Genomic DNA, 24,989 nt, shown 5'->3' with positions numbered 1-24,989 from the left:
CCAATTAACAGCGTGGTACAGAGGAACTCACCTTGGCAACTTGGAAGTGATAAAAGCAAGAGCGAGTCAACATGAGCCTCCAAGGGGAAGGGTGACTCAAATATTAAGCCATGACAGATAGAAGATTTCGCAAAAGTGTCAAGGAGGACCTAGAGTTTCCATTACCACAAATCTGTTGAGGGCACAAACACTACCTTGTCTTTATTAAGTTGGAGAAAATTGTCAAATATCTGATTTTTGATACAGTCCAAGCGCCTATGGAAGATCTATAACTTAGAAAACAAAATATATAGTGCTGAAAAGAGAGCAGATGTAACAGAAACAGTAAAGGCCCCAAAAGAGGACCCGAACTTACAAGCAGCCACAGAAAAGGATCATTCAGACAAATATGAAGAAAATAATAAAAAAAAAATCTACAGAATACATGAAAATAAAGCTTTTATTTGTGTAACGAGTCTTAGTGAACCACTAGTTTAACATTAGCCAACCAGTCCTGGGTAATATGTGTGCATGTGTCCATGCAAATACAAACTCATACAGGTCTTTTCTCTTCAGGGCCATCCATCTTTATGCATATTTCTCTCTCTGTGTAGGCGAATGGTGACACTGGTCTCCATTGTTTGCACAATCTCTCAGTCTGATTTCGTCCCTCAGTCATCAAACTGAAGTATCAGGTACACAGAATGCAGAGCTCAAGTTTCAGAAAGCATGCCGTAATCCATCGTCACGCAGATGATCACACTTGAAAAAGTGCAGCAGGGAAATTATCATAGAGTTATAAAACCAAAACAGCTTTATGATACTCTGACAAAGGCAACATGTGAAGGCTGAATCATCAAACTACCCTGTACTACTGTGGCACAAACTAATCTCTGAAAAAAGTATCTTTGCGTCTGTATTCCATATGTGTTTCCTTTATGTCTCCTTTCAGACCACATCAATGCCTCTATTCTGTTTTAGTCTTCTTGACACAGTAATGAATTGGGAAAAGCCAACACCTTCACTTTAAATGGCTTAAAAGTCACAATAGAGCGATCATATCATGGAACCTTCCTTTCTATAGTCTCCTTTCTACCTGCCTCCTTCTACTTTGCCCGTCTATCTCTGTTTGTCTTATATACGCACTCTCTAAGGCTTTGAGTGCGAGATGCTGTGTGCTAGCAGGACTTGTAGCCATTGACAGGGGGTTAAATGTGGAAACAGGACCTGCGCGTCTGATCTCCGTCTCTTTGTGAAAACATAGCAACCCAAATAAGGAGATCGGCCACGGCTGAAGAGCGGAGCAGCCAGACCATTCCTGAGAGTGAGCTTGGATGGGTGGTTTGATAGGGTGGAGTGTGTGTCTAAGAGAGTGATAACAAGGGAGTAAGGATGGAGTGGACGCAGAGTGGTGAGTGGCTGAATGAAGAGAGGAATGGACAGAGAGTGAGAGGATGGAGAAAAGTGATGGATGTAGGGAGGGAGGGGGAAACATGGGAGGAGGATGGCGATAGGGGTGGTGAGTGGAGACTGGAGGCAGGTTCTGTTGAAGTTTAAATAACCATCCTTATAGGGCTTGACTCTCCATCTCTGTTCACAGCTCTTTCTGTCTCCTTCCATCTGTCTCTCCTTTTCTGTCTCTGCCTCTCTTGCTTTTTTCGCTTTCTCTGCAGCTTTGTTCAGCTCGAGCTTTCTCCTGCACTGCAAGCAAGGCTGAATCTCCTACATCTCAGCGAGAGCCCAAACTTTTAACGGTGCGTTTGAACATCTCAGAGGGAGAAAATCCAGCCAAGCAGCCACCATGGAGGCCATCAAGAAGAAGATGCAAATGCTTAAACTGGACAAGGAGAATGCCATCGACCGGGCCGAGCAGGCAGAGACAGACAAGAAGGCGGCAGAGGACAAATGCAAGCAGGTGGGAAAGACAGAGCAAGAAAGAGATGGATCACAAGGGATTCCAGTGCATATAGAAAACATTTTAGAAGAAGGGATATTGATCTGATTTTGGAAATACGCAACTAGAACTGTATATTAAGCAAAAATGTATAGATTAACTTTATAGTTTACTTATAGATTTACTGATTAGTTGCAACTTCTGTAGCGAAATTTATTTCAAAACAGTTTTTCATGAAAAAAGAAATGTCCACACCCAGTTAGTGTGCTTTTCTCTGAAGACTTTTCTTTTTATCCAGTTCTTAAACTAATCACGACATTCAAACCATACCAGACATACTTACAAGGACACGGTGTGTAAACAGTTCTTACATTTATTTATTCTACATTCCTCACAGTTAATTTACTGGTTTACTTTGCTGGGGAATATTTTAGGAAATAGTTGAACTTTTTTTTTTCTTTTTCTTTTCTGAGGAATGCCTCATAGTACAGATGATCCAACCACAGGTCCAGGAAAGTTTGGAAGTTATTAAATTGCTGACTTTGGATCAAATGAGGTGCAAATCATTGCTTTCAGTTTCTACTCGTTACTTTTTTATTCTTTAAACAAAGTTGTACTAAAGGAGATCTGCAGGAAAACAGTAGTTTGAACTTCTCTTCACTTGAACTGGTCAGCACCACCGGTACACAAGTGTTAACTCGATAAAAGAGACCACCCAGGACCCGGATTTGGACTTTGGAGAAAGAAAACAAGTCCACCTCAACCGATTTATAGAGAGGACCTATTTTAAAGAACAGCCATTATGGAGACTACGAGACTCTTAATAAGCATGCAAATGGACATGTATAGACACACAAATGGAGGATTAGACATGCGTGCGCACACACACACACACACACACACACACACACACACACACACACACACAACCTATGGTTCCAGGCATCTGTGTGTTCTCGCTGATAGCGGCTGTATTTTTAGAGCCCAGAAGAGAATGGCAGTGTGGGACACAGCAGGGTTATCAGATGTACTTCATGGACTCAGAGGGGAACACTGATTAGGGGGAACAGTTAACCCTGGGAGAAAGAGGGAGAGAGAGAGAGAGAGAGAAGAAAAGGGAGAAAGAGAAAAGAGATTAGACCGCATACCAGAGTTCTTGTCGTGAGAGGGTGATGCTATTTAAATAAATGTTCTCCAAACATCATAAACACAGTCCTGCTTGCAAATTAGCCACCGCTGCTTTATCAGTTGCTTAACTTGGTTTCCTTTCAGCCATCATTTTGCTCAGCAGTTGTTAACACGATAAAAGTTTCATCATTATATCTTTACAAAGGTTCATTCATCTGTGAGAAAAAACATGATGGTCTCAGTGCTCAGACGAATGCAAATAGAATAGAACAGAATAGAACAAACCACACCAGACTCGTCAGAATAGAATAGAATAGACTACACCAGAATAGAATAGAATAGAACCGACCACACCAGACTCCATCAGAATAGAATAGAATAGAATAGACTACACCAGAATAGAATACCAAATCACTGAACAGAACAGAACAGAGACTAGAATAGACCAGACCAGAATGGAATAGAACAGAACCCAAGAGAACGTAACAGACCAGACCACACTATACTAAAATAGAATAGAATAGAATCAAATAGAATCTAAGAACAGAAAAAAACAGAGACTAGAATGGACCAGGCCAGACCAGAATAGAATCCAATCCAATACAACACCAGGCCAGACTACACTACACTACACTAGAATAGAATAGAATAGAATAGAATAGAAGTTCATCTAAGGTTTTCATGCTAAACTGAGTTAAAATGAAAAAAAGTGCTGTAGAAAAGTAGTAAACTCGAACTCCCTACAGCACTAACAGTATCCCTTGTTTTAGCTGGAGGAGGAGTTACTGGATCTGCAGAAGAAGATGAAGCAGACGGAGGATGAACTGGACAAATTCTCTGAGGGCCTGAAAGATGCTCAGGAGAAACTGGAACTGTCTGAGAAGAAAGCTGCAGATGTGAGTGAACGGCACGCACACACACAGGAGGGTTTGGTGTCAGTTCATTTTCAGGACACTTTACTCAAAGTTAAACTAGAAATCAAACTGCCAAATAACCATGACCATTACTGTCACTGAATCCTTGAATCCCGTAAAGAAGAACAAAGGATATTAATACTTGTTTCATCTGACTCTGGCATGCACACATTACTGCGGCACTACTGAAAACTAGGGACCATTCTTCCACAGCTGGACTCTTTCTAAGCCGGCACCAGCTGTGGCTTTACTTTGATCCACGGTGAACGATTTGGAGCACTTCAGAGACAGTTACATTCCTGTGCAGCCACTCCTGAAAGATGAGCACACGGTTAAACTATAATCCCTTCACCCAAACACACACACACACACACACACACACACACACACACACACACACACACACACACACACACACACACTGTAAGCCTCATCATGACATATGTTCTGACATATACAGTTACACAAACATGAGGAGGCACATTTACAACAAATTGCATGCAGATGTTGCAGTCATGACAGCAAAGGGACAAACTATAAGAGTTTTTCATTTTGTGCCACTTCAAATGTTCTAATACAATTTTCTAAAGGCAATAACTAAAATTAAAACAAACAACACAAAACAGTTTATATGCCTAAATTCACTTTTGCTACTTTAAGGATTTTTAAATGTTTTAAGTATTTATGATGCTTTTGGACTTTAATTAAATAAATTATGTAGCATTTAAAAGTCAGTTTGATACATAAATGTGCAAGTTATGGACACATCTAGGACACAATGGGAGATAATTTGTCAATAACCTGCCTCTTGTAAGCTCACTGTATTGCACTTACAAGAGACAGGGAACAAGACGACCACTCACTCGCTGTGAATGCAGCACTATTACTTGGGCTGTTCTTACATCAGTGGAAATCAGTGCAGTCCCACATCAAACAGACTTTGTTCTAGCGACTTAGCAGGTTTAATAGCATTTCATGTCCAAGCTGACTAATTTGAACATTTGGAAGCTATTATGTTTTTTTAATTCTTCGTTAAGAAGCACACTGCCTACATATCCAACAATGCATTTCAACCTCTAGCTGTAGCTTCAGGTAGCTTAACCCACAAACTTCAGGCATGACTAAGGAGGCGGTGAAAGAAGTCTGATAAGCTTTTTTTATTTCTAACTTCACACCACCAAATTACTTTATTGTCAAACTCGCAGTCTTGCGGTCAGAGCCAAATGATGGAGACACAGCTGGACCAAAAGCTGTAAACAGACTTCCCTTTTAACTAAACTCAAACTTGCAATGGCAAATTTTTTTGACTCTGGAGTATTTACTTTTTCTCATGTAAAGATGTAAATAAATGTAACCACCACTGAGAAATCCTATATGGATCTCCTTGTTTGTGGACATAAACAGTTAATTGAGTAAATATAGCAGAACATTGGAATTGGCAGTTCTCCTGTGCCTAATCAGCTGCAATCTGGGAAAGACGGTCATATTTTAGATTGCTGGCATCACCACAAACCACATGGTTGTATATCTGTCAGTGGTGATTCATGCAGCACAGCTGTGTGTTTGCTTGCTTGTGTCCGTTACTGTGTGTGTGTGTGTGTGTGTGTATGGGTGGAAGGGGGAATCACATATATCCAAGCATACAATACTGTTTACAGTATACCTGTTTATCAGTTAAATGGCATTTTAATAAAAAGTAGGGGAAAGCAGTACCACAGCATTACGAAGCAAAGTGAGCACAGAGAGAGAAGAGTCATGCAAAAACCTCCCCCGCCTTCCACTAAGATGTGGTATTGTTTTAGTCTCATGGAGGATATCCCAGGGAAATGTGATGTTGGACTAAACACAAAGAGAAGGGAAGTGCCTGCTATATAGACATAGACCTAGGGGCTGAGACATGCTGGTTTATCCTCACACAGTGATTAAATAAACTCAGGATGGTTCTGAGAAGCCTCACATATAAACTGGGTCAAGTGGGCCCCTTGAAAACCCAGAGCCTGACCTGTAGCTATCACTCTTGGGTGTCCTGTAGTGTTTGGAAAGAGAACTCAAGCAGTGTGAGTTGTGTTAAAAAAATAGATGTCCACTATGGTATTTTTTTAGATTTACCACAGAGTACAGAGTGACATCAAATTATGAAGTCTGCTCTGCTCCACTTCCATGAATTCCCCTCCACATGTCACTTATTAGAGGAAGCAGTCAAGTCATTACGCATCTGAATTCACACCGACCAAAATTGGAAACCTGGAAACGACTGGGAAAACAGAGCAGTGAGCCAGCAGCTCCAGCAAGCAAACCGTTTATGATTCATGAAAAAAGGGCACCAGAGCAGACGTGCTGATATTTAGGTCATCACTGTTTATTGCTAGCTCAAGCCACCAGACAAAGAGTCTATCCTTATAGATCTAAGTACTTAAACACAGTGCAGTAAAAAGTAAAGTTAGCACATGTGGTCCTGGTACAGGACACACCAATCACAGCAGCAACAGTCACAGTTTTAGGGCAAAGCTGGTCAGCCGGGCGGAGAGAGCAGAGAACAGGCAGGGGGGGCTCTGGTATGTGAAGAATGTAGCTAAGGCAAACAGAAAGCCCCACACTCCTGTGTCTAATGAAATCAATGCTTCCAGCTTTTCCGGTGCAAGGGGCAAATCAGAGAGAGAGCAGCTCAATCAACACATGAGACTGACTGTGAGACATGTTCTTCTTGTTGAGAACAGCAGGACTGAACCTGAGATGAGCCTCAGCTGAAATCTGCTGGCCTACTTGCCTGTCCACCCGACATATTCAAGCTCCCAGGCTGATCGTGTGAATAGGAGCCAATGGGGGGTAAACACAGGCAGGGCAAGCAGTGAAACATGAAAAATGAAGAATAAATTTGATTTACACCCACACAATGTACATCATCAGTCAGCAGGGAAGTGGTTTATGTATTCTGTATTTGCTCTCTGCTTCAAGACAAACACTAACACATTTCTATTTAGAGAGTTGCGGGTTTACTGAGAAGTCAGAAGTTGGAATTATATATATAGATATATATATCTATATCTATCTATCTATCTATCTATCTATCTATCTATCTATCTATATATCTATATATCTATCTATCTATATATATATATGGGCTATGTTTAGACGTTGCTGCTAGTTGAACTTCCTCCCATCATTAATGTAAGGGCAGAGTGCTGAGTTATCAGCTAAGGCTTGGCTATCAATTTGTGTCCATAAACTGTTCTGTACAATCTAGATATCAGCTAATTAATGGTAACTAAGTAATAAAATACTGTAAGCACAAGTAAGCTGTAATATAATACACCAAATGGCACCAACAGCATAAACACAGTGGAGGGGTCGAGCTCAGTGACTGCAGTTAGTGAATGTGAGGCCAACCAGAGATATCAGCTAGAGATGCCTGTGTCTGGATGCCTGTCTATCAAAGAAGCTACACCCCTAACTCCAGTACCCATGAGGATGTTACAAAAAAAGACTAGACTCCCATGAGTTGATATTAGATGGGGAAATCTTTTTTTGCATGAGGCTGTAAACATGTTTCTTAATGCTCTGAAAGCTCGGTATTTGAACATGGAGTCTTGTTTTTGGAACCAGCAGCACTTTTTTGCACTCCTTGATTAGCTACCCCCTTTTTTTCTTTTTGGCTTAGTGGTTTAGGTTACTGGTTAGTGTGGGTGCCAACCCAAGATAACTGAGATCAGATAGCTCAGACTACATCTGGAGGGTGCTGGGGCCACATATGGCCACATTCTTTAAGCAGCATACAAGTAATCACATGTCCTCAGCAAAAACTGTGTGTGTACTCCTTTGGGCACCTGTGGTGTCTTATTCGACATAATGAAAATTTTGAAAAGGATTTAGAAATATATTAGCGGTTCACTAATCATCTTGGGCTGTTTAAATGGCCTGCAACACACCAAGGAATACTTATTCTGACTTCTTCTTTTGAATTCCAGCACACCGGTCACAATTTCTAGTCTTTGCCCACTGAAATAATCTAGGTGTTTACTGTCATATTGAGCAGGGGCGTGACATTCCATTACACAAGTGGTCATTGAGACCAGATGCTGTAAATAAAAGATGGATATAGCCATCGTGACCTTACCCATTGGTTTGTGCAGTCTCACCATTTTTTCCCTTTTTTTTAGAGCTTGAAGTGACCGTATATGGACGAGAAGATCTAGAGATAGGTTATATGGAGATAGGTTATCAGCTAACAGTAGCAACCTGGGTTAGCTGCGTGTATCTGTAGACTGCCATATTATTTGTCTGATTACTGCATTAAAATTGCTGAAAAAACACACCAACATCTCAAATATGGCCGAGAGGTCTATTTCAGAGACCTCCTCATATTAGGTAAGCTCGGATTTAGCAGATAGTATAGCAACCTAGCTGGCACATGTTTGCTCAGTGTGACCATGGGCCTAGTTGTGCATGACTTTAGTTAATTAAAATGGGTCACAAAAGGAAAAAACAAACAAACAAAAAAACCCGCTTTAGTATCTGGCTTTAAACATGCTTATTTCTGCAGTGAAGTTTAGTATTTGAACATTTGAGCCAATTAAATTTACCTGCTTTTAGCAAGCCTCAAGTGGCCATTTAAGGTATTGCCGTTTTTGGTACTTTTCTGCTAGCTTCACTTTTCACCTCTAGAGGTTGCCCCTTGCTCTACATCAGGGTAGGCAACTCCAGGCCTCGAGTGCCGGTGTCCTGCAGGTTTTAGATGTGTCCTTGATCCAACACAGTTGATTCAAATTGCTAAATTACCTCCTCAACATCTCAGAAGTCCTTCAGAGGCCTGGTAATGAACTAATCATTTGATTCAGGTGTGCTGACCCAGGGTGATATCTAAAACCTGCAGGACACCGGCACTCGAGGCCTGGAGTTGCCTACCCCTGCTCTATATTCATGTCAAGAATAATAAGAATAAAAATCTTGCACAGTCTGAGCCCAACTAACCCTAGCATGCCATTTTGAAATATGCCTGTGCCATCAGAGAAGAAAAAAAAATCAATTGATAGAAAGTCCCGCTCATTCAGTGTATTCAAGTAGTCAGGTGACCTCAGTTTTTTGGGGGGCATGTTAACTGAACCTGGATCCGGTCAGGTAAAGCTGCCTCGGATCATTAGTGTTGCCCCCACAGGCTTGTACAGTAATGCATGTGGATGCATCACTTTATCTGCCTGATCCACTGATCATTCTGGAAGAAGACAAATCTGGACTCATCAGACCATGTGACCTTTGTCCTATCTTTATGCCCCATAGCAAACACAAGCCTTTTTTTCCATTGAGCGTCACTGATAAGTGTTTTTTCCTCAGTAGTTTTAATCATTCTCCTTGGCTGTTTTCTGTACTTGATGCAGGCCAGTTGTTTGACCCCTCTGAAATGGAGCAACAGCTTCTCTGTGACCACGTGGTCGTTTAAGAGATGAGACGTTAAGGTTAAATAACCTGTTGCCAGCCAAAACACATTAATCGCTGCTGCGTAGATTTGGATTTCCACCATGAAGTTAGAACAGTATATGCAAAGTGGCACTTTAACCAGTAGCCCACGATGACAGAATGAAATATAATTGTGTGGGGGTTTTTAAAAGAGGAAATACTCAAATTATTCACACTTCACTGGAGGCAGTACAAACTCAGTGGAGACTGTAAGGGGAAATTTAACTGTCACATCAAGTTTGGAGCGGCTCAAGTTTGTGTGAGACAACTAAACAATGGACACTGCGTCTTCACAATGACTGAAAGTAATTCATCCTGGCTTTCCTTTTTCTTTTCAAAGTCTCGCAGCAGTGCTCACATCAGTCACAGGGATCAGCTTTTTACACACGCTCGCTCACTCTCAAGCCCCGCCCTCTTTTGCGTCATCGACCCAATCACTCTCTCTCTCCTCCTCCGCCACAGTCTGGCGCTCTCAGCTCTTCTCACCGCGCAGCTTATTCTGTGTCCTCCTCAAACTCTAACTGAAGCTGAGTCCGGATCAAAACTGCTACCTACATTCCCGAGGACCACTTTCTGCGCCGCTCATGAACTTTTCATTCCTACAATCCAGAAGAAACACTCGGGGAACACCTGGACACTCACGCTTCCTAGTTATATAACTTTTTGCTGCACTTGAGTGACTCCTTTACATTCCTCATACTTTATCTCCGGACTCACGCCGATTTTTCTCGTTTTTCTTTTTTTTAAATCAACGAACAAAAGTCTTATTTTTCTGTTACTCAACTACTCTGAATAGACCAAATAAGCAGGAATCAGTGGCCTCCTTTTTGCACAACATATACATAGTCTTAACTGTGTTTTATTTTTTTACGTTTAGTCTTAAGTTAAGTAAGGAAACAGTAAACAATGGCAGGTGTGAACTCTCTGGATGCTGTGAAGAGAAAGATTCAGTGTTTGCAGCAGCAGGCCGACGACGCAGAAGATCGGGCTCAGGTCCTACAGAGAGAGCTGGACAGTGAACGGGAGCTCCGGGAAAAAGTGAGACAATCAACTCCTCTATTGTCCTAGCTTTTTCTATTGTCGCCATTTTACATGTATTATAATCATTGAACACGGATTGAATTGTTCGTATTCGCCTCTCGGGCTCTAGAAAGTCTTATTAGTCTCATGTCATTGATTCACTGGTGGCGGGCGTGAATGTGCCACAATGCAAGGCGTTGGTCTGCAACGTAAAAAAAAGTTTGGATTCCTACAGCTCTTCGCGCATGCTCGGTGTGACTTGAAGGCCGCTGTGAAACTACAGTGATTAATGTAGACCACGTAGACAGCGGTGAAGTGATTGTGCAAATTGTGGCGAATCTATTAGCCTGACCAGTTTATTTCTTTTAAAGTCAAATAATTCTTGTGTTAATTGTATCATAATTGTGACTATATTTTCAGTCAGATTCCATTTGGTTTGCGGGTTAATGGGACAATGTTTTGATGGAATTTCAATGGAATTCACTTTTTAACGCTCTGATTTGCTCAAAGGCACTTCGGCAAGGGTGGCTGTTTTCCCTCGGCAGCTGTCTGTTTGAAGGGCTGACCCTCGGGCCTCCACAGATAATCGGAAAATACAGGGCACAGTTAAAGAGTGCCTCCTCTGTTATTAGGGACACAAAGGAGTAGCTCTAAAAATGTTGCTGTTTTCAGCTAGAAGTAAAAGATCAGCTGCTTCATTGATCAGTCAATCAACAATAACAGTTGAGATCACCTTTAAGTTTTTTATAATCAAACTGTAAATTGGTGAAGATGAACAATGAAACAACTGAAAGTTGTGAAAGCTGTTTTCCACACCTCTTTACATTAAACTGTAAAGTTTGGGTTATTTGCTCAGCTTGGGCTGAAGTTAGTCATTGCTAAAGTTCCACAAATTGAGCGTCTTTAACCATTGCCTTCAGTGTGTCAGATGTGACTCATATATTGAGTAATTGGCGGGTCTGTCACCTGCCTGTCTCTTGACTGTGCCCACATCCGAGTTTTATGGCTTCACATGCAGAAAAGATAGTGGCTGGAGGGGAGAGAAAGAGAGAAAAACGCTTAGTAGCAGCACAGTTAGGCAACAGTTTTTGACTCGTTTCACGTGCTGCTTTATGGCACACGGTGCCATATTTTTTGCATAGGAGTTATTTTAATGGTAGGACAATGAGAAAGACTTCAGGAGAGTGGGAGGGGAAGGTGTGGCAGTAAAGATATGGCAGCTGAATTGATGAAAGGAGTTGGGCCTGCTGCAAGGCAAAGCCTTTTGTTACAGGATGGCTATTAGGTAACAGGCCACCTTTTTAATTTGACCATTGGGCGTTTGCTGAGCATGTGGGTAATTATTTTGGTATGGACTCGCATACCGGCATCGGTTTAAGAAGTTTGGCTTCATAGTTGGCTTGTTTGTGTTGCAGTTTGTGGTTGTTCAGTGGGTGCTTTGTGTACTTTACAAGTGTTTCTGTTCAGTGTTTGTGCAAACTGCAGCATGAACTTCAAAACACTGACAGAGGAATGGTAAATGAATGAATGAATGATATGGGGATGCCCCGTATAGCTGCATCTGCTGTCGGGGTGCATGTGTGGTCTCACATCAATGAAGAGCTGAAAGGGTTGTGTTTTTTAAGAAATTAATTGTTAGAAAATTTTTTATTGCATACGAGGCAGACTGGTTGGTCAGTTTGGTCCAGCATTTCAAAACTGGTGAACCAGTAATCTGTTACCAGTGTTTTTATGGTGTCATTCATTATCAGCTTACATACCAGCGTCCAGTTTGGGAGGTTTCAGAGGTGGAGTTATAGCTGTTGACCAGTACTTATAAGTATGTCTTGTATAGTGTGTTTACACTGAAATGGGAGGGGCGTGGTTAAACTCTTTTATCTTCAGAGTGGATGCTACATTTTTAAAAAATCTTTCATTCCTGTCAGGATTAACGTGCGCAAGCAGTTTGATGTCACACATGTCCCTCCATTCAAAGTCGAACAGAGGGGTGCAACTGTGTGGCGAGGCTGGTGTGGTCCCATGTGTGAATAATTAGGACAACCTGGAGTTATTCCTTGGCACAGAAAATCCTTCTTCTGAGTGCGGGGAGATCAAAACAAGAACCTTGCCGCGTGTAATGAATCATTCTTTAAAAATGTGTGAGGGAGTACAAAAATGTTGGCTACGTCTCTCGCTGATAAAGAAAATTGCTTCATGTTATTGTGGTTTTGACGCTTCTGGGGATGTTTCTTAACCTCTCGGTAATGATTTAAGGCTGTAGTCAAAGTCTAGTGATGCTTTTCGTTTATAGCCACTATTTCTCTACATGAATTCGTTCAGTTTTCGCAGCAGAGTCGGGTCAGAGGTGATCATTTTTACTGTGTTCGGAGTCCTGTAAGGAGCACAGATGAAGCAGATTAGTTGTTTTTGGAACATGGAAGCAAATTTGAGAGAGCGCTTCTCCTTCTGTCAGACACTTAATAATGACAAGATTAGTTTAAACAATCAGTCATGACCAAAAAAAGAAAAAGAGACGGGGAAAAAATATCTGCTTCCTTTTCTGAAATTGAGGCTGTTGTGCGCTTCGCCGAGGACAACTTACAGTTGCCTTGGTGAGGATCAGTGTTTGACCACACGCAAGTTGAAATACAGAAATAAATATAAAAAGGGAAGTGGAATTCTTACTGAGGAATCCCCACGCACGCCCTCCCTCCGACTGACCCTCCCAGGATGTCGGCTGCCGACCCTGGTCCAGCACTTCCTGCGCTTCTACTCCCAACACTTCCTGTCCCCTGGCTCCAGCCCTGATCAACAGGAAGATTACTGTGCGCGGTGAAGTTGGTGTTTCTACATTGATGTGCCACTTCATCTTTAGTGTCCTGTTATTTTCTTATAGTTACTGACACTATTTCTCTCCATGTAGAGCACAAGTCTGCAGTCTTTTTTTGCACTACAACATTTAATTAGACACACTGAAGTTGCTTCCTACACTTATGGCAACTGTATTTGTTTACTTGCATCTCATATCGAGAGTAAATTGCAGGAAGCCATTCAAAAAAATGCTTACCCTGAAAAACATCGTCCCCACACTCATCTGCTGAGCTAAAGGTGTTCGTTTGTTGCTTTGTGCGGTCAGCTAAGGCTTTCTGCTGGGCCTCTAGGAGTCTCCAGCAGATTCTGTGGAAAGAATTACTTCCTGATTTCACTGTTTTCTTTGGACTTTCTCCCTGGGAATAGCTCAACTTTCCAAATATAACTGCCACATGTTGATACTTTTTGGCAGTCGCTGGCATCCTGGGGAACACTCCCATGTAAGTGGCTTGTGGCTTTGCTGATTATGCAGGCCAAGGCTGAGGGTTCTCATTCAAACGAGGAGTGGGTTATATTTGTTCGGTTAGTCCTTGCACAGGCGAATTTGCTGTAATGTCGTTAAATAGCATGTATACAGCACCAAGTTGCGTTTGAACCGCTTTTAGAGTCCACGAAAGTGAGTCACTTCAGCGAGTCTGTTTGCTTGTGAATGCAGAGTGGAAATGGTAACCTGAAGGAAACTCGTATTACCGGGATTCATATTTGACCTGCAGGTAAAAATCACCCTGTTAATATTTATCTGGAAACTTAGATTGTATCAACGCTGGAAAAATTTGGTTTTTCTTATGGTTTGCGGATTCCTGGTGGTGCGGTTCACAAATGGGTTGCAATCAGCCTCTGGTTAGGATTAGACACACTGAGCTAAAGACTCAGACCAGAGTCGAGATCCTCCTAAAAGTCTGAGTACATGCTTTTAAATGGCGACAAATTGTTCAAATTGTTTAGCGCTGAAGGAGCTCATTGTGATGCTTGTCTGAATGTTTAACAACCGTCTTTTACATACTTCATGACAGACTGGCTTATACTTTATGCAGCTTTCTTTGCATACCAGATCTTTGTGGGAAATGATTACACACTTTCTTTCTGTCACGAACCAACACAGAGTAACATTAAGAGCAGCAGGCAGTCAGGAATAACTTGCACTGAACCCCAACAGCATTGTGCAGCTCATTAGCCCACTGCCCTGAAATCACCCAATAATTAGATTCCTCTTTCACTTGTCCTTGATGCTGTCTCTAAGATATGTAATACACTCAGGTATTTCTTAAGTCACTCCCAGCAGTCTGCAGCCTCACTTCGAGTGCTCTAACTTCAACTAAGACAGATGAATCACTCCATGCCATCAGTAGTACTGTAGTCTGTGCCACTTACTAATGCAGTGTCCGTTAAAAAGGTAGCTTAATGTCTTGGAACATCTTACGCTGCTTTCTTGCTGCACAATACAAATAAAACTATGGCAGTCAGTCAGTGTAATCTGCTGAAATCAGCCCAACTAAGCTCACTAATTAACACATTATTTATTGGCTGGGAATGATGGCAGTTAGGCTCTTTAAATCCACAGCTTATCCATAGTCTCCACTGTAGCTGGTAACTATTTTGTCAGCCCAAAGTTTTGTGTTTTGAGACTGTAAACAGTGTTTTTTTTTTTTTTTTTAAATCTCACACTAGAATTTAGTTCCCGAAATGTTGAGCTAAAGCTTTAGGAATCTTGTGGCTCTAATAGCCACACAACCTGTTGGTTGCACTGAGCAGTAAAGCTCCATTGCTGACTTAGAAAGCTGGTGACATATTAACTTACGGTGACAACAGAGTAGCTACTTGTGTCCCAGTATCTTTTAAAGTCTGTGTGGTTGTTGCCTCAGTCTTCCTGATACTCCACCACAAACATTCTCCATAGTTTGTTTTACCATATAAGGCAGGGTGCGTCCCTGGCAGCCAAAGAATGAAAAGTGGGTGCTAAAGGAAGGGGCATGGCCAGAGAGACAGACGGAGCAGTGAAAGAAAGAACAATCAAAGAGAGGAAATGAAAGGATGTTGGGCAGCATACTTCCTGTCACCTTTTTTCAAGATCCTCATTTGCTATATGATGAGTAGTGAAAGCTCGTCGTTAACCTTACTTCTTGTTTCTTGGCATTTATGGTAACATTGTTTTGACAGCATGTTCGCATAAAGGCTCTGAATACTTTTCAGTCAGCTTTTGCTGCTGGGCTTGTGGCTGCACCGGCCAAGGTTAAATGATTTTCTAAAGCTGCAGAAGAGTCTGTGGCTAAAACCGTACATTCAGGATTTACAGGAAATGCTCTTCTTTGTTCACAGCTCAGTCAATTAGAAGCATGAGATAACCTGTAAATGCATTCATTTTTTTTCCTTTTAAACCTGACACAAGGGTGTCTCTGTCTGTATGGGGCTCCCCCACTCCCCGCCTTTTTCGCTACGAGCAGATGGCAGATAAGGCACCAGGTTGCACACATTTCTGTCACTGCCACCATACCGGTGTTAGCTGAGGTTTCTATGTTTGTCTGTTTTGTTACTTGAACGCAGTTTACTGGGTAGGAGACTGGATAGCTGGTAATTATGTGTGTGTGTATGTTGAGAGAGGCAGAGATTGGTGCAATAAGAGTGTCTGTTTGCATGTTTGCAGAGCGTGTGCGTGTCTGGAAATGCATTACAGCAGCTGGTGTGCCAACGTAGCTGACCTAAAACAGATGAATAGCATGTTTGTTTGCGTGCTGGACATTGCTCCATTCAGGACACAGGAAGTAGCAATATCTGTTATTTCAGGTTGCAGTTGAATACTAGGTAACGTTTCTGGGCAGCCAGATGTGGCGTCGATGGATGCAGACCCGTGCGAGTGACACTGCAGTTGAGATTTCAAGATGTTCTGAGCGATTTATGATTTTTCATTCATTCTGTGTCAGGTTCGGTTTTCAACATCTGTCAAGTGCCGGCGGTTTTGAGACACGTCAGCGATAGTTAGGCAGACATTTCCTGTCTCGTATGGGTGGCCTCCCCTGTGAGCTTTCTGTGCAGCAGGGGAAGACCTGGAAGAGGATGAAGAAGAGGGTGGAGAAAAAAAAACACAGACGACCGGCGGAGGGAGTGGCGGGTCACCAGGCCAAGATTAGATGGATGCAAGATGGAGAAAATACTAAAAATGAGAACAAAGCCTGTGCCATCATGTTTTGATTTCCTGAACATATCGAGTCTATGAGAGAATGGAAGTCTGCCCTAGATATTCTCAGTATATTTAAGCTCTCTGTTTTTTCTTTTCTTGGCATTGGTCCTTCTTGTCAGTCATCTCACTTTCTATTTGTGACTTTCAGTCACCAATTTCTGCGCAGAATGACTCCTCTGCCTGTAAGCTGAATGGTGGAGGCACTGACGGTTGATCAGAGCGATTGCTGGACTGAAAAACTGGCTAATGAGTCACTGACCTACTAACTGCTGCCCTCATCAGAGCAGAGAATACAGCCTGCATGGTTGTAAACATAATAAATTTGTGTGAGTACTCCGGGTTTCAGTGAATGGTTCAGCACTTATCGGTCTGGTTGTGAACTTTCATTTTAACAACAGGTTCTTTGTGTTATGCTAAGACTGAGGTCCTGTTTTTACTTTGAATGCAGCTCCCAAGGAGATGATGGTTGGATAAACTCCCCGACCAACAGAGGAAATTCTTGTGTAGTTGTCTGTTTGCTTTCTTTTTTCCTCTTTCTGGCTTTTTGTTTATCGAGGGCAGACGAGCAGAAGCCCGTTCGTTCTCCCTTCTTTGCCCAGTTGTGGCTTGAACATCACCGGAAATTGAGTTTGTCTAAATGTTTCACTCAGACGTCCTGCTACATTGTAAGGAATTACACTTTCCAGCCAGATGCAGCATGTTCTCATTAAAGACGGTTACAGTTGGGCCCTGCTTTTATGGATGAATCTCCCAACGACCTCCAGCTGCCTCCATTTCACATTTTAACCGTCACATTTTGGTTTGAGAAACCCGAGTGACCCCAGAGAGCACACAGAGTAGATTACACTGTCTCCCCCTTACTCACTCACTCATTCACTCACTCACTTGCAGCCTTTATTTGGATTCAGTTTGTTAGTGAGGATTAGGATACGAATGATAAGGATGAATATTTCCCTGTCGTCATAGCACCATGATTATATTCAGGTGGCTGTATTTAAATATTTTTATCAGAGTTCTGGGTAGGCATTGTACTGTGTGACTGTATAGCTGCTCTTCCATTGACATGACTAGCTTTAAAAAAAGTGTTTCATGTGGTGAAATATGCAACACTTGAGTTCAGTTTTTGGACTTTAGTTCATAATAGATGTGGTTTGGTTTTAAAGTGATGCATCAATTTGTTGGATGAGGAACTTAAGTTAAAAAAAAGACAGCGATTCAACCTCCTGATAACAGTAGTTGTTAGGGAAGTGTAGACAGGACATCACCATATCCTGTCCACACAGGCCTTGCTTAATTCCTTAATAGGTCATTCTTATTCCATTAATCCAAAAAAGTAAATATACAAGATGTGAATTTTTATTCCCTTTTACTTCTAAAATTACGTCCTTCTGGTTGGTTTGGACATTCACTGATTTTTGTTGCAACAATCGCTGAAAACAGGGCGGCAAGTTCTTTCCCCCGACTTCTGTCATTGTGTCATTTCCTTCTCTTCCTGTTTTATGATGGAGGACGGCAGACAACTTTGGGTGACTTAAAGTTGAATAAATGCATGACTAAAGTTCTTCCTATTTTTTCTTTTTCCTTTGCAGGCAGAGGGTGAGGTAGCAGCTCTGAACCGTAGGATCCAGCTGGTGGAGGAGGAGCTGGACCGTGCCCAGGAGAGACTGGCCACGGCGCTGCAGAAACTGGAGGAGGCAGAGAAGGCTGCAGATGAGAGCGAGAGGTCAGTTTCTTATTCACATTAGACACAAGTGGAGAAAAAGTCTGCCTTGCGCGGGAGAACATGTGTTATCTAGTTCACCTGACTTTCACAAAAGAAAGTCTGTCCTCTCCTCACGCTGTGTCCTGTCATCCCAGAGGAATGAAGGTGATTGAGAACCGAGCGATGAAGGATGAGGAGAAGATGGAGATTCAGGAGATGCAGCTGAAGGAGGCCAAACACATCGCAGAGGAGGCCGACCGCAAATACGAGGAGGTGATTCTGACAGTGACGGCTTAAGTGCAAGAGAGAAATTCCCTTATTCAGATCGTTAATAGCCTCTTAGTGTTTTGAGTTCAAAATATTTCTCTTTTTCTGTCTCAGGTGGCTCGTAAACTGGTGATCTTGGAGGGCGAGCTGGAGAGAGCTGAGGAGAGGGCTGAGCTCTCAGAATGGTAAATGCAATAAGCACACAAATGCATAAATACATTGACTCACATACAGATGCATGGTCTCTTGTGCGGCTCTCAGATTAAAACAAAGTATGCGTGGGATTCTCTCTTTACAGTAAAGCCAGTGACCTAGAGGAGGAGCTGAAAAATGTGACCAACAACCTGAAGTCCTTAGAAGCCCAGTCTGAGAAGGTACAAGACGGATAGAAATGCATTGACACGTTAAGAAGTAATAATTCTGCTTTGGCTTTCTGGAGATTGGTGGTGTTTTTCCAAACAAGAATCTTCCAAATATAGAAAAAAAATCTGATTTTATCCAGTAAAGAAGGAAAAAAAAGGCTTCCTGTCAAAATGCATCAATGTGATGATAAAATCTAATAATATGACAAAACAAACTGAGACTTTAGGCAGTTGCTTTCATTCTCTTTCACAAACACAAACAGAAAAACTAAATATATATACTGAACACCAAGTCTGGCACCATGCACACACGAATCCTATCATTAGGGCTTTACTCATGGCTCGGTGCACCGTAATTTGGGTGAGCTGTCCTCAGAGAGGGAGACCACATGGCAAAGGACTGTTTCATACTACCTCCATTATAACTGTGTATCATCAGGCCCTCCTTACAACCATTTATTTTACCCTCAAGCTATTATATAAGGGAGCTCAGCACCTGAACTCCTTTGATATGCAGCTGTTTAAATATATGTTTGCACACCAACTTATCTACCGCATGACAAATTAGCCACTGAGGCTTTTTTTTCATGTGTGTATGAGTGGTGTTAATGGCTACGTAAGGTGTTTCACTGTGTGTGTATATAAGCAGCCAGTAGAAACCTGCCGCACTCAGGAATGTGTCTGCTTCATTCCCGCCCGTGCACAGACATGCAGTGCAACGGCATGCCAGGTTTACCTCATGACAACTTTTCCTTAGCAAATATGGCATGGCTTTTCTTTGAAACAGACCTGCAGTGGTTAACGTAACAGCAGAACTTGTTCCCAGGACAGGCCAACACCTTTCCTGTTACGTGCCAGCGAGGGAGTGGCGCCATGAGCTCTCAAAGCAATAATAATCCTGGGATGGTGCCGTTTTGTGCTCCCATTGTGTGCACGTTTGCTGGTGAAAGCTAAGTGTGAGCTAATGCTGTTTCTTTGCCTCTCCGTCTGTCACCAGTACTCAGAAAAAGAAGACAAGTACGAGGAGGAGATCAAAGTTCTGACTGACAAACTGAAGGAGGTGAGATGATGGTGTTTTCACAGAATTAAAAACAAAATTATAATAGTGAGAATAATCCAGTCATTCAGAGACATTTGTAGCATTTTTCCCCATCACTAAAATGTAATTTTAACTCGTCTGTCTGAATCCGATTCATATGGAAACCACTCCAATGTTAAACGTGGCATTTCCATAAGCTTAGCAAGGCTGGCTGAAAACCTCTCCTGTTGCAGTCTTTCATGATGGATGTGTTTGTTGGAGCTCATCAGTTTGTTTTGACATGCTTTGTCTGAATTCCTCCCAGGCTGAAACCCGTGCAGAGTTTGCCGAGAGGACAGTTGCCAAACTGGAAAAGAGCATCGATGACCTGGAAGGTACGAGAGTCCCATTCATATTGAGGTTTTTGGGGGATTTGCAGCATCTGTGGCCCAAAATCTTTTTCTTTTTTAACACAACACGTAGACCCCAAATCATTTTGTCTGCTAGCTTTAAGTAAACCTGCAAAAATGCGTTCAGTTTCATTAAATGGTGATTTATTTGCTGATGAACTACGAGCACATCTTCATACACAGTTGCAAAATCACTTACCTGAGTTTTGGCCTGAGTTCTAGAAGAGGTGCCCTATTTCAGCATCACTGGAATTTTTTCCTGTGGAAAAGAGAATTTTCCACAGGAACCAAATGTATGGAAACTATTTCACTTAGACAGGCTAATAAAAGACCCTTGTTACTGAAGGACAAGTATTCCATGTCAGCCACGAAGCTGCAGCGGCAGCAAAGAGGACAGAATGTGCTCATATTTTTTTTTAGGTCAGGATCATTCAGTTGTGAACCACAGGCAGCTGAGTTCATGGATTTATTGGATCAGTTTTATGAGACTTTCACAAAAGTCTTAAATGCTCAAAGCTCCCCCAGCAAAAAAAAACAGAAACGTGAAGAGCTTTGAGCATAATTAGGTATTCATCATTCTTTCTTCCAAGCATTTCTGCATCTTTAAAAAGGCTGACCTATTTTTTTGTCTCTTCCTTTCTCCCTCTGCTCTTTGCCTCCATCTGTCTCTCGCTCTCGTCCTGCTTTCGGCTTTCTTGTGTCGCTGCTGTCGTTGGCACCTGCCTCTGCTTCTTGTCGACCTCTGGCGTCCAGATGAATTGTATGCTCAGAAGCTGAAGTACAAGGCCATTAGCGAGGAGCTGGACCATGCCCTCAATGACATGACATCTCTGTAGAGACATGTTTCGCTCTCTCTCTGTCTGCTGTGCCTCTAAATGTTCATCTCCTCTGATCGTATGTGCCTCTGCTCATCTTACTATGCAAAACATAATTCATTAAAGCTCGTTTTCTTTCCTAGTTTGCAGCTTTTGTCTGTTGTTTTTTGCTTGTTTGTTGCCAGTGTGTAAGGAAATTATGAACTGTTTGATGCAAAGTCTCAGCTAACTATATAGGTTACTATGATTTTCTTATTAGGTAATTAACAGTGTATTTTATGATTAGTTGTTACTCTACGCGTTCATCTGAATATCAGTTTTACAAAGGTGAGCATTTCTGGTTGTAGTGTGGATTAATAGTTTGCAGTCACCTGGGTTTTAATCTACACGCTTTGGTGGTTTCTGATTTGTATGTCCATAAAGTATGCATAGATCTTAATGCCATTTCCACAAGGTGGGATATATGAATGACTTCACAGTGCAGCAAACGAGTCCTTTAAAAAGTCCATCCTGTATGATCCCACTAACAGTCTTCCAGCAGCTTATGCATGAAAGGTACTCTGTAGTGGTTGATTTTTTTTTTTTTTTTTGCATGTGGCACAACTTAACCAAACCAGTTATGCAAAACATCTGCCCAGTAACACTGACCTTTGTGCAGTCTTTAAAAAAAGGGGTGCTGTGTGACAAACCTCACGGAGAGATTACAGTGGCATGAAATGAGCAAGCACTGCTAACTGGTGATTGAGGGTTCACCGTGTCATATTTCTTCTTCTCCCCAGAGAAACTATCACATGCCAAAGAGGAGAATCTGGGCATGCACCAAGTCCTGGACCAGACCCTGCAGGAGCTGAACAGCTTATAAACACACACAGAGGAAGCTGGAGAGGATGAGGTCGTCATTAACATTCCATTAAACGTTCGACTCCATTCCGCCTTTCGAGCTGTAAAATCTTTATTCCCCACCTAAAGGGGGATTAACTTAATGCTTGTCCCTTTTTTTTTCTTTTTTTCCCCCCCAAGCACAACTTTTATTTTTTATTTTTTTATAAAGATTTTTTTGAATCCACTGCTACTTTATTTTTTTTTTTTTAAACCTACAGATGTTCTTGTAGAAATTCGTTTTTGACCACTTACAAAGACCTAGCACTAAATTCGTCCAAAGAAACCTCAGATTTGGTCACTCAACCACTTAAACAGACTTAATTTTACACATTATGTGCACATACATTACACTTCTGATTATTTTTAATACATAGGCTACATATGGCATAGGGGGTTTGCTCAGTCTTGTGTGGCTTTTAAGCGCCACCTAGTGGTAATTTGAAGTTAGTCAACATTTTTTTTTTTCTTATTATTATTCCATTTTATCTCCAGTGGCTGCAAATTAACAGATATTTGACAGATCTGTGCTCGTCTCAGTCTCTTTTTGTGTTAGAACAACACAACAGTCACGTGAACAGATGACCTGATAGCAAGGCTCGGTGATTCAGACTTCTTTACATTTAATTATAACGTAATGCCTCTTTGGCCAAGGTGTTGAACCTGATGCGGACGTTCTGAACACTTAAATGCTTGACCTGACCACTGATACCTAATGCATCATTACCAACAATATGCCATTGTGTAGCCAATATTTACAACATGAGTGAGCTAAACCCCAAACCACTGGAAGCTCAGTCAAGTTTTATCAACCATGGATACTTATTGTATATAGTAGAATAATGTTAGGTAATGTGAGAAGTTGTATTTTTTTTTTCTTGGGTTTTGTTTCATTTACACCACTCCTTTTTGCCAGAGGAACTCTCAAAACCAAAGAACACACACAACACAGACAATTAATTCATGAAATGTTTTTAATTTTTATTTTTTTTGTGATGGTCACCGTGGTTTCATCTCATGTCAGAGCCACTGAGAGTGCCTCACATTTGGCTGAGACTCTTATGAAATACTTCATTCACCCAGCCCCACCCCATCCATGTCAACCTATTAAAATGTTTTACAGAAATCATGACTTGTCTGAATTTTTTTGCATATTTGATTGTTGCATTTTACTCATGCAGAAGAAGTAATGACAATGTCTTTACAGCAAAGTGCTTCATTATGTCAATCTGTTTTGGAGCGTACATGGATATGATTCTGTCTCATTCAGCCCCACACGGGGGTAAAATCGTACTCATTTAGATAAATAGAGGCAATTTCTCTATTTGCTGAGGATTTGCAACGTGGCATCGCTCAGCCTCGATTATCCTTGGGCGTTTCTGCTGCATGGTTCCAGGTTCATTACTGTTCATGTCTGTTTCTTTCTGAAGGCGCAGCCTAGAGGGAGAAATGTCAAACATTTCAATAACGTCTTGCAAGCAAATTAGGAGAATCTTATTCAAAGCTACTGTTTTTGGCATTGTTCTTACCTGCTGTCAGTCTGCATTTCCCACCTCGTGGCCTACAGAGGATTATAGAGCAGCCTGCGCAGGGCACCACTGTCTGGGCATGGCTGAAGATGGTGGTGATCCTGTAACACCCTGATGAGCATTTGCAGATCAATTAGAGCTTGCCACACATAACTAAAAATAAATCCTAAAACTTTGCACCATGAGCCAAAATTCCTACCCATGCATTTAACATCCATGAAGTAAGAGTTTGGATTCTGCACCAGCCTCTTCTTCTTATGCCGCCTCCTCTCCTCCGCAAAACTTGGGTGCATCAGATCCTTAGCCAGCTGCAAGAAAAGGCAGAGCATTTTTTTTAAACATGAACTATTCAGTTGTTCTGCTACTGACAGGATGGGGTTAATGGAGGGATAAGAATATGAAAATGATTATTTACAAGATCATGGTAAAACTGCTATGATGTATGGTTTGGAGACAGCACTAACAAAAAGACAGGAGGCATAGCTGACAGAAATTTGTACAGCTCAGGTTAACTGGTTTGGAAATTAGAGAAGAGGCTGAATATTGGATATACTGGATAAAGGTGACAGTGGAAGATGATGGGGATAGGGTGAGATGAAGACAGATGATCCGCTGTGGTGAAAGAAGACGGGATTGTCTTAACAGATGTACCGCAATATGTTTTATAGCCGTATGCCCCCTACAGTCTGAAGAATGAATTGCTAGTTAGAGGAGCAACATGTCCAGACAAGCCCAAGCATCATTCGTACAGTACAAGAACAATGGGCAGACAACAGTATATAACATGTTTCTAGAAGTTCAATATTACAAGAGTTAAAAAAAAATTACTCACTTTATTGCTACTCTTTTTAAAATTCAGTATAATGTTGTATTTCTTAGTTCACAAAATACTATTAAAGCATCTTTCTGTCAGTCAGAACTGTTCTACTTTCTAATATTTCTAACAAAAACAGTCAAATTTAAAAATTATAATAAGATTTTCACTTACAGACATTTTTGCTCAGATCGTCCGGTTTTCTCGTCAAATGTAAATAAATGATATAGCAAACTAAGCCCGCTATGCTCGTCACTAAATCCACCTGTAGTTTGGTGTAGGTCTGAGTTATAAGAATCGAGTAGGCGGAGTCTTCGTGTAAGGGAGGGGCAACAGATACTTGCTAAGCAGGTCCGTGCTGAATACACAACAATACGTGTTTTACAGACAAACAGCACAGCTGTAAGAGAATGGAAAGCGTACTGGAAAAGGTCTGCTTTAATTTAGGCTTTTAATTATTTATTTTTTTAAACAAAATCTAAACAGGTCTTAATAACACCTGTTGTAAAAAAAAAAGAAAAAAAAAGATAAGAAGCAACAATAAATTAAAAGCGACAGTAGAAAACTCTTAGAAACTCTCAGGGTTAAACAATTGTGTGCAGTTTCCAGTTTCCTTTGGACTACACATAACCAGCGGCTTAGTATTGTGTCCTTACGAGCAGTGGTTAGTTAAGCGATTAATTAACAACACTCTCCCGGGTGGATACAGGCGTCAAAATGAGCAAACCCCCTCGGGAGAGCAGCCACGACGACAGTGGGGAGTGACGTTTGATTTGTCCAAA

The 24,989-nt window shown here is 41.6% G+C and overlaps 2 protein-coding genes across 5 annotated transcripts; one reads left to right on the top strand and one right to left on the bottom strand.

Annotated features, from left to right (window-relative positions):
- The first annotated feature begins 1,553 nt into the window (after positions 1-1,553).
- Positions 1,554-22,993, top strand: tpm4a (tropomyosin 4a). Of its 4 annotated transcripts, none has more exons than XM_063466902.1 (9): positions 1,554-1,894; positions 3,772-3,897; positions 18,001-18,134; positions 18,269-18,386; positions 18,495-18,565; positions 18,679-18,754; positions 19,740-19,802; positions 20,086-20,155; positions 20,924-21,105. In XM_063466902.1, exons 1-9 carry the CDS (start codon positions 1,781-1,783, stop codon positions 21,004-21,006), a joined length of 855 nt encoding a protein of 284 aa, XP_063322972.1. In that variant the 5' UTR covers positions 1,554-1,780; the 3' UTR covers positions 21,007-21,105. The 4 variants fall into 4 exon arrangements, with proteins under 4 accessions (XP_063322972.1, XP_063322971.1, XP_063322974.1 ...); XM_063466901.1 differs by lacking the exon at positions 20,924-21,105 and adding an exon at positions 21,765-22,993 and having other exon boundaries at positions 1,555-1,894; XM_063466904.1 differs by lacking the exons at positions 1,554-1,894; positions 3,772-3,897 and adding an exon at positions 9,829-10,404 and having other exon boundaries at positions 20,924-21,103.
- Positions 22,994-23,097: 104 nt separating this feature from the next.
- LOC134620651 (small ribosomal subunit protein eS27-like) lies at positions 23,098-24,648 on the bottom strand. Its single transcript, XM_063466906.1, has 4 exons — positions 24,382-24,648; positions 23,593-23,701; positions 23,394-23,504; positions 23,098-23,301 (listed from the first exon to the last, which is right to left on the bottom strand). Exons 1-4 carry the CDS (start codon positions 24,385-24,387, stop codon positions 23,273-23,275), a joined length of 255 nt encoding a protein of 84 aa, XP_063322976.1. The 5' UTR covers positions 24,388-24,648; the 3' UTR covers positions 23,098-23,272.
- Positions 24,649-24,989: the final 341 nt, after the last annotated feature.

This window comes from Pelmatolapia mariae, linkage group LG23 (genome assembly GCF_036321145.2).
Source record: "Pelmatolapia mariae isolate MD_Pm_ZW linkage group LG23, Pm_UMD_F_2, whole genome shotgun sequence".
Lineage (NCBI taxonomy): Eukaryota > Metazoa > Chordata > Actinopteri > Cichliformes > Cichlidae > Pelmatolapia > Pelmatolapia mariae.
The sequence above is the reverse complement of the archived record's forward strand: the minus strand, read 5'-3'. Positions and strand labels throughout refer to the sequence as shown.

Coding starts and splice junctions, on each gene's coding strand:
- LOC134620651 (XM_063466906.1), bottom strand. Junction 23,505..23,592: donor CATGGATGTTAAATGCATGG/GTAGGAATTTTG, acceptor AATGCTCATCAG/GGTGTTACAGGATCACCACC. Junction 23,302..23,393: donor GAAATGCAGACTGACAGCAG/GTAAGAACAATG, acceptor TTCTCCCTCTAG/GCTGCGCCTTCAGAAAGAAA.
- tpm4a (XM_063466901.1), top strand. CDS start 1,781: ATGGAGGCCATCAAGAAGAAGATGCAAATGCTTAAACTGGACAAGGAG. Junction 1,895..3,771: donor CAGAGGACAAATGCAAGCAG/GTGGGAAAGACA, acceptor CCCTTGTTTTAG/CTGGAGGAGGAGTTACTGGA. Junction 18,135..18,268: donor GCTGCAGATGAGAGCGAGAG/GTCAGTTTCTTA, acceptor CTGTCATCCCAG/AGGAATGAAGGTGATTGAGA.